At 29.4% G+C, this 8670-nt stretch overlaps 1 protein-coding gene across 1 annotated transcript; it reads left to right on the forward strand.

Annotated features, from left to right (window-relative positions):
• The first annotated feature begins 234 nt into the window (after window positions 1-234).
• LOC103310260 (acyl-CoA synthetase family member 2, mitochondrial) lies at window positions 235-3615 on the forward strand. The gene is made up of 6 exons (XM_016806965.2): window positions 235-438; window positions 627-734; window positions 1370-1518; window positions 1759-1900; window positions 3065-3175; window positions 3271-3615. Exons 1-6 carry the CDS (start codon window positions 307-309, stop codon window positions 3397-3399), a joined length of 771 nt encoding a protein of 256 aa, XP_016662454.1. The 5' UTR covers window positions 235-306; the 3' UTR covers window positions 3400-3615.
• The last annotated feature ends 5055 nt before the right edge of the window (window positions 3616-8670 follow it).

The raw sequence follows: 8670 nt of genomic DNA on the forward strand, positions 1-8670 counted from the left end.
AAAATTTCCATCGCAAATCTCAGAATCCCTGTTTAAACACCTCCCGGGGTCTTACCTCTAATTTACCCTATTTAAATAGTCTATCTTCTTCCTAGAGGTCTAATCTATCTCTGTACTAAATTTCATCGCAATCGGTCCAGCCGTTTAGGAATGCATACAGGACAGAAAAACATTCATTTATATATATAGATAACAGTACATTCTTAATTATATAATATAAGCCAACCTAACTATTAATACGAATAATTGAGTCATTATTATAGATGCACAATTTTATTTGGAACGCCGACTGTATTCGTTGACATTATGTCCGTTTTCGAAAACCTTTCGCCAACTCTACAAGACAACGATTTGAAGTTCGGATTATCCGGTGGTGCCACGTGTTCTCCGATCTTGATGACCAAGTTCAATAACATGTTTCCACGCGCGAAAATATTGGTATTTTAAAATTGATTATAATAACTTTTTTATGATTCAGAATATGTCGTGGCAATTTAGTCTCGACAATTGAAACGATATAACTATAATAATAATTATTAATATTATTATAATATTTATTATTAATTATTAATATATAACTTGTTCGTTTTACTATGTATAATTTTCGAATTCTTCAATAATTTTAGTCTTTGTTCGGAATGACGGAAACCAGTCCCTGTTCTTTTCAAAGTTTTACAGACGATTCAGATGAACGAGTAAAGTCGACGATGGGTTTCATACAAGATCACGTGGAAGTCAGTATGATGTCAAACAATATTTATACATATATGATACTAACGTGTTATAAGGGAGGGGTAATAATTAATAAACCTTTTCGGGAAGGCGTTTGTCATAACATTTTAGTTGGGTGATTGTAAACTCCGCCTGCAGAATACCGGTTAGATGAAAAGGTAATGAAAAGGTCTAATGTAAGCTCCGCCAGTTTTGTTTTCTTCCCTGTAACGGGTATATGGAAACTCCGCTAGTATTAAGCCCTTTCTCATGTAAAACCAAATGGTATTTCCCTACTAAAACTAAAAAATGACCAATGAAAAAAAAATTATTTTTGTCACTGGAAGAGTTTACATAAACCCAATTTTACCTGTTTTATTTTCCTGGCAGAGTTAACACTGAAAAAAAATTTTCGTGGCGGAGTTTACATGCACCCATTTTAGTTACCTGTTGTAGTCTACAGTCTCTCCACCCTCCCCCCATGTAAACACACACAAACACACCCTGATGGTATAGGTACAAGTGCTATACCATGACCTTACATAATTATATTAAACAACTTAAGTGTGCTACAACTATAGACTCTAGTCGATCGATCGATCAGTGATATTATGTGAAAAATATTAAATATCTACTATGATCGTTTGTCAAATTCTAGGCGAAAGTGGTCGATACAAATGGCAATATGGTACCATTCGGAGCTCCCGGGGAATTGTTAATTCGTGGGTATCTTGTCATGAATGGTTACTTTAACGACGAAGAGAAGACAAAGGAAACAATTGATTCGAACGGGTGGCTACACACAGGGTAAAGTATTGTCTATTCGAACTGCAGGGTGATTCTTAAGAGGGAGATTCTTATAGATGATTATCGTGTATATCGCTATGCTATTGCTTGTGGCTCGCGATAAAATAATTTATCTGTATATATACAGGCTTCATTTTATTGTATTATTATAATATATATATTATGTGTTAATGTGTTGTTAGCTCATTATGATATTATGATACTTCGATGTTTATAATATTGTTTTACGGCTGTATTTAGAGACCAATTTGTTTTGTACGAAGACGGATATGGCAATCACGTTGGCAGATTAAAAGAAATGATTATCCGCGGTGGTGAAAACTTATTTCCCAAAGAGATAGAATACTTCTTGGAGTCTCATCCATCGATTTCGCAAGTTCAAGTAATTATACATGCATATACTACGATTGTTAAGTATATAATATATTAATATGTATACAAAGTATATAGTTGGGAAAAATTAAAAAATACCATTAGGTAATCGAGTATTATTATAATTATTTATAATTTTAAATTTTCCAATATCATCAACCACCCCGCAATCCCTTTATCTCAGAACTATCAGCTGTTCCCATAATTCCTAACTCCGGTTGACCCCAGAAATCGCCTAGAACAAACGTGGTATCGTGATCTACTAATTGACTAATCCCCACTTTTACATGTTATGAAGTTCTATCGATGGATATTCACTGTCTGAAATGTTGTGAATTTTATTTTATTAATTTTATTCTACTTTTTCTTATATTTCTTATAAACCCACAACATCATGTCTTGTGCTTATTAGTTATTGTAAAATAAAATTTATAAAATGACTATAGATTAAAAAATATATATAATAAATTATAAAAATAACTAGCCAACAATTACGAACAAGCTATACCTATGTTGTTTGCTCTACGATGGACGTAGAGAGACAAAAATATTAAAATGTGAGATAAATCTTCAGTGTAGAATTTAACTAAAAAATAATTATACTTCATCTTAATAGATATTATATAGTATACATTTCCTATATTAACAAATTTGAATAAATGTATATTTATTTAATTTTTAAATTAATCGTGTGTCGTGGCCTAGCCATAGATAACATTTTTATAAACTATTTATTCATCTATTAATCATAATAATATAATATAATGTATTTTCACCCCACTCTCATAGTTTAATAATATGAACTTTTAGGAATATAATTTTAACGTTTTTGTTTTTTAATACTATAATATACGATATTATGATTTATGGTCGATGATAATATTGTAATACATTATAGCCAAAATATGTTGAGTATATTATACTCATTACTCGTACACTAAAAACCCGCACCCTACGGGCTACGATTGCGTACTAGGTATTGCCTATTATTATTATTCTAATATTCTTCTAATACATATTTTACACGCACAATATATGTGGATAATATTGCTGTTTGTCACAGGTACCTACTACCTATACAATATACCGTACTGTCTATTATTATTTTATTTTAATAGTATTTTTATAGTACATGATATAAGCACAACTGATGGATAATCGCTTTTTATCGCAGGTCTACGGAATACCCGACGACCGGATGGGTGAAGAAGTGTGTGCCAGCGTCATCGTCAAAGAAGGGGCCGCGGTCACCGAAGCCGACATAAAAGCGTACAGCAAAGGAAAGGTTTGTTTTTGGCTTATTTTTATTCGACAGTACCACAAATGTAATTATACTCCACAACGGTTTCGTATTTTTAATTTGTGTATTATTGTATTCAGATCTCCCATTTTAAGATCCCCAAGTACATATTCATCGAAAAGGATGGGTTCCCGATGACGGCAACGGGCAAAGTCCAGAAGAACAGATTAAGTGAAATAGCGATGCAACGGATTTCGAGCCTTACCTAATATAGTTTTATTTATTTATTTATTTTATTATACAATAGAGAACATCGAACATGCTCCCTCCCCCAGCAAATAATAATACACAAGTCAGCTGCAGTGTATTATTTCCATAGGCATTTGAATCCATCCTCTTTATGCGTTACCGCACTGTGATTGTTAATTTTTTTAAACTATATTATTTTATTTTACCACAATACAATATAATATTATTATCATACATACTGCAGCTATCTATATACCTTATACCTATACGTAATCAAGAAGTCACGCCGTTATGTTTACAAAGTTCAGTAGGTATATATTATACGTTAAATAATTGTATTATAATTAATATAATTTATTTTACGTTAATCAGGTATCTGTTATACCATTATACAGATCAATTATTTGATTGGATTAAAATATACATAATGTGGTAATTGAGTGAAATAAATGTTATTAAAAAATGAATATATTTAACAATATATTTAAAAGCGAGGTTAAATAAATACATTTCTGGGGATACAGACCAAAAAAAAAAAAAAATCGATTTAAGAATTATGACGAAATGATATTGAACATAGTGAAGAAATTCAATGAAATCGGCATTTTTTAACTTAGAAAGAATCGCTTATAACCTTAAATTTTAAAACTGGAGTTGAAATAAAATTATTATAAATATTTATTTTGGTTACAAGTTGCGTCTCGTACCACGCACGTCACTCCCGACTGAAGTAGCTCATTCCCCGTCATTGCCAATTATATTACAATACGTTCGTTGAGCAAATATAACATTAGGTATTATTTTTAATTACAAATATTATAATATATTTGTGTTTAATTGATCAATCTCAGAATAATTTTTCTTATACAATTGTATTATATCATTGAATTCAAATTTAACACCATTCATTACAGTTACCCACTTGCCCATCTTTTTAAGTTTTCACTTTTACGAAAAATGACATAAAATTATAATGTCATATAAGTATATAACCAAGCAGATTATTTTTCCTAAGAATCGTAATTTAACATAAAAATGGAATTTCGAACGAGTGGTTAATCACTTACATGTACTTAAAGTAGAGGGGCAGAAAGGTCATCATAACATGTATAAATTGTGCCTTGCAACAACTACTTTGAAACTCTGTTCATCTAAACTTTGAATAATCGTGAATTTATAACTAATGTACTACCCACCGACTTTTACGGAATTCGATCTTTTAAAGAAATGCTGGAAATATATTTTTCTTGGGAACATAAAAATACAAAATATTATTTATGTTTCTTTAAAAAAAATTAAAAAATTAAAAAAGATAATGACAATAAAGAGTTGTAAAAAGTATTAAGTATTTTAAAAATTGTTCGTGATGGTTATACATTTTACAAAAAAAAAAAACTTGATAACGTTATTACTTTTCGATAAAATGTGTGTTTAGTGTTAAAATAATCACCCATTATGTAGGTATAATATAATGATAAAAATAAATAAAATAACCTTTTATAAACTGTTAGATAAAAAATAATAGCAAACATAATTTATTGGTTTGTGTTCAATAATTATAATATTATATTTATTCTTACATGTTTTATTGTTATATTGTAGGTCCTATAATTTGGTCCTTGGAGATACATTGCTAATTTTTTGTTGAACTTGGTTATCGCCAAATAAATTTATATACCTAGATACTAGGTAAGTACTATAAATTCTCGAGCACTTATATTATAGGTTACGTATGGAAAATTTGTTTTTTTCGTAACAATTTATTTAAATTCTGTTCAGTAAATATAACAATTACATCATCTTTGACTAAGTATTAATATTAAATTAATAAGAAACAACTAGGAAATCTTTGTTTAAACTGAGTTTAAAATATATACATAATATTATATACCTATAGGTACCCACTAGCTGAATTACCCGCTTCACCCGTGTGGAGTTTTTTGTCTTGTTTAGATATTGTCTTTAAATCATTAGCATTAATAATATTATAAATTAATAATTATTATCACATTGGTTTATTAAAAATAGATGTTTCTGGGTACTCTTCTAAAAGGTTATGAGGTCTTACGATGTCTTATTGTAACATAATAAATTACGTTATGGTGATATACAAACACACCAAAATTTAAATTGATACATTTTATTCGTGCTAATGTGGTAATACCATTTTATACATACAATTTGTGGTACTGCATTTTGGGGCTAAAATAACCATAATTTATATATAAATAATGAGACCCCCTGGTTGCAGGCAGGATGTGGTACGATAGAGGTGGCAGTAAATCCTACCAAATATAATATTTTTTGCCTTTTTTACCCTCTTCCGAAAAACCTAGAAATAACGTTTTCCATTTTTACACCCTTTTTACAATTTAGGAAAATCCTTTCTTATTGAGTATTATAATACGAAACTGCTGAACAAATCTCATACTTATATTTTTAGTGACATATTATATATACCTACCTAAACCCTTAGTGGGTTGAATTTTGGGCGTTGCCTAATTATTTGAGTTATTTTTAACTATTTTATTTTCTGTAACCAATAACAACAACATAATATATAAATAAAATAATAATAGTTTCTCGTGTGTCAACTATATTCAACATTTATATGTTCAAAAGTAAAAAATAATTAATAAAATGTAGCCTATGACACGACGGATCTGGCTGAATCTATTGACGAACATTTTATTAAAAATTGGTCAAAAACTGTGGATTTGCATAAGGTTCTTCCGTTTTAAACCTTTGATATTATGTGGTAGATAGCTGTAAGACCCTACAAAAATGAACAACTATAAAATACATGTGTATCTCGGTTTGAGTGTATCTCAGTTCACGGGAAAATCGGCGTCAATGTACCTAATACCTATATAGCATTGTGAATTAATTTGATAAAGATGGGCAATCGTGGATTAGATTTAGCTCTTTGTATATTTTTTAAGCTAGTATCTAAACTTTTCTGATGTATTTAAAAACCATATCTGAAATTTTCGGAAAAATCAATTCAGTAGTTTTATTTGTATACATATATGCTACAAACATTCATGTTTGGTTTTAAGATGGGTATATGGTTCTATTTAATTGACACCATGTAAACGTGACGAATTGATGCATGGTTTTGGGCGAAAAATTAAAAAACTTATCTTTGCTATTAATATAATTATAATGTGAAGCAACCAATGGCAACCATTTCTAAACAAAAAAAAATTTCAAGTTCCACCGTGAATTTCAAAATCTTGGTTTAAAGACCTCTTTAAAATGCCAGTTTTGGAAATTCCTTTCTTAGTGGGTATTAACATCATAAAACGAAACTAAAACCAAATGTCATAGCTTCGGTGGTTTCGACTAGGTGATGATGAATCAATGTGCAGTCAGTGAGGACAAGTTCTTTCCTATATCTATAAACATACCTATACCATCTCCAGTGATCCACCCAGCTGTAGCACTGTATCATCTAGGGTTAGAGCTCCCGGAAACTCTTTCGAACAGTTATTCCTGTTCCAGGAATTCCCCAGAATACCATAAATTAACTACAAAAAAAAAAATTTCTGTAAATATTTTTTGTTATCATACATACACGTATCTAGATTTATGTATTTTTTTACATAAATATGACAGTATTATTATAAATACAATAAAATATCTATTACATAATATAATAATTTAAAAATATATTATAATAAAATCATGGTATATAGAACATATTATGATGATAGTTATTTATCACTATAATAATATTATATGCAGTTAATATTTTTAGCAGAAAAAAGAGTAATTTTGTTCAGAGTAAGCACATATATGGCTATATGTCTAAAATATATTATACTACTAAGCTACTGATGAAACCTTTCTAAAGTAGATTTTTGTGGGGAATAATGAAATGTAAATTTTTTTTTAAAAGTCAAACAGCTAATGGTTTGTTGATTAGCCGATTAGGTATTCATTGTTATCGAACACTAGGAATGCCAACAAAATATTCATGACATATACCAAGTATATAGTATCCCATTAATTTTATCTATTTACTTGTTAATATGGATGCCAACTTGCAGTTATACATTTTACCATTGATTATACATAGTATGTAATATGTATAATCAATGATTTTACCTTAAACCGCACATATTTTATAGGTGTACCTATAATATGGACTATTGTCTAGGGCGTCGCTTTTTGACCTTTTTAATGTCGCGACCCCTGAAATAGGTCAACATTAAAGTCAATCACCTCACGACCCTCTTGTAATACATACTAATTTGAGACTAATTATCGTTAGATTAGGTTAGGTTAGGTTCACTAGTTACAAATATTGAATCACATATATAATATAGCACACGCTTATTATTAACAAACACAACAATCATATTAAATTAAATTATTAAAATTGTAATTAAAAATATTATAAATTACATTTTTCTTTGGTACACAAGCGTTCAATTAACTCTAACCCTCGTGATTCCTATTCCCTTATCTATGGGATTGCAACCCACAGGCTGAGAAACAGTGGTCCGTAGGGCCTAGACTCTAAGGTATCCAAACGTCCCGGTGTCTCAAAAATCTTTATCTTATGACCAAGAGCTATAATTCATTATTCAAAATTTCTATTACATTATTCAAGTTACCTTTCTGTGGAATCTCCCATTTTCGTATAATCTTCCATACTTGCCAATTTATTTTATTTAGCAATTATAGCAGTGACATTTTGAGTGTTTAAAATTGTTTAATATACTGAAAAAATTAAAAAAGCTAATTATTTATTTTATAAGTTGAATTCAATTTAAATGTAATATCATTATTAACAGTTATAAATATGTTTTGGGATAAATTGTTATTTAGTACCAATACCATGTTAATTGTTTGTTTATCATTTTTTTGCCCCCATTGAATTTTTTCACCAATATAGTATCAATGCCGTATAATAATAATGGCATTATGGAAATATTATGTATGTACATAATATACATATCTCAATTGAAACCTTGTTTTTAAACAGACATTTATCGAAAAATTTGAATATTAAAATTAAATTCGCCATTAACTTGCCATAATATAATATGATGCGTAAACTATAATCCGTTCGGTTTCTGTATGATTCATTAGAATTTCCACACGTTTTCAGAATTTTCCATCCTAATAGTATCAGCTCTTGTTTGTATAAGATGATTCGTTTCGTTTGCAGTTCGAACCGGGAATAATGTAAATGGAAATGGCTCCCATGACGAAATATATTATAAATATTCATATAGATCAACTTTTGTGGTGTAGAGTGGGGGATTGACAGACTGCTACAT

Source organism: Acyrthosiphon pisum, chromosome A3 (assembly GCF_005508785.2).
Source record: "Acyrthosiphon pisum isolate AL4f chromosome A3, pea_aphid_22Mar2018_4r6ur, whole genome shotgun sequence".
NCBI classification, from domain to species: Eukaryota; Metazoa; Arthropoda; class Insecta; order Hemiptera; family Aphididae; genus Acyrthosiphon; species Acyrthosiphon pisum.

Excerpts from the sequence above, each read along its gene's own strand:
- LOC103310260 (XM_016806965.2), top strand. The coding sequence starts at position 307 with ATGTCCGTTTTCGAAAACCTTTCGCCAACTCTACAAGACAACGATTTG. Across the intron at positions 735-1,369 it reads TCATACAAGATCACGTGGAA|GCGAAAGTGGTCGATACAAA; the intron begins GTCAGTATGATG and ends GTCAAATTCTAG. Across the intron at positions 3,176-3,270 it reads AAGCGTACAGCAAAGGAAAG|ATCTCCCATTTTAAGATCCC; the intron begins GTTTGTTTTTGG and ends TATTGTATTCAG.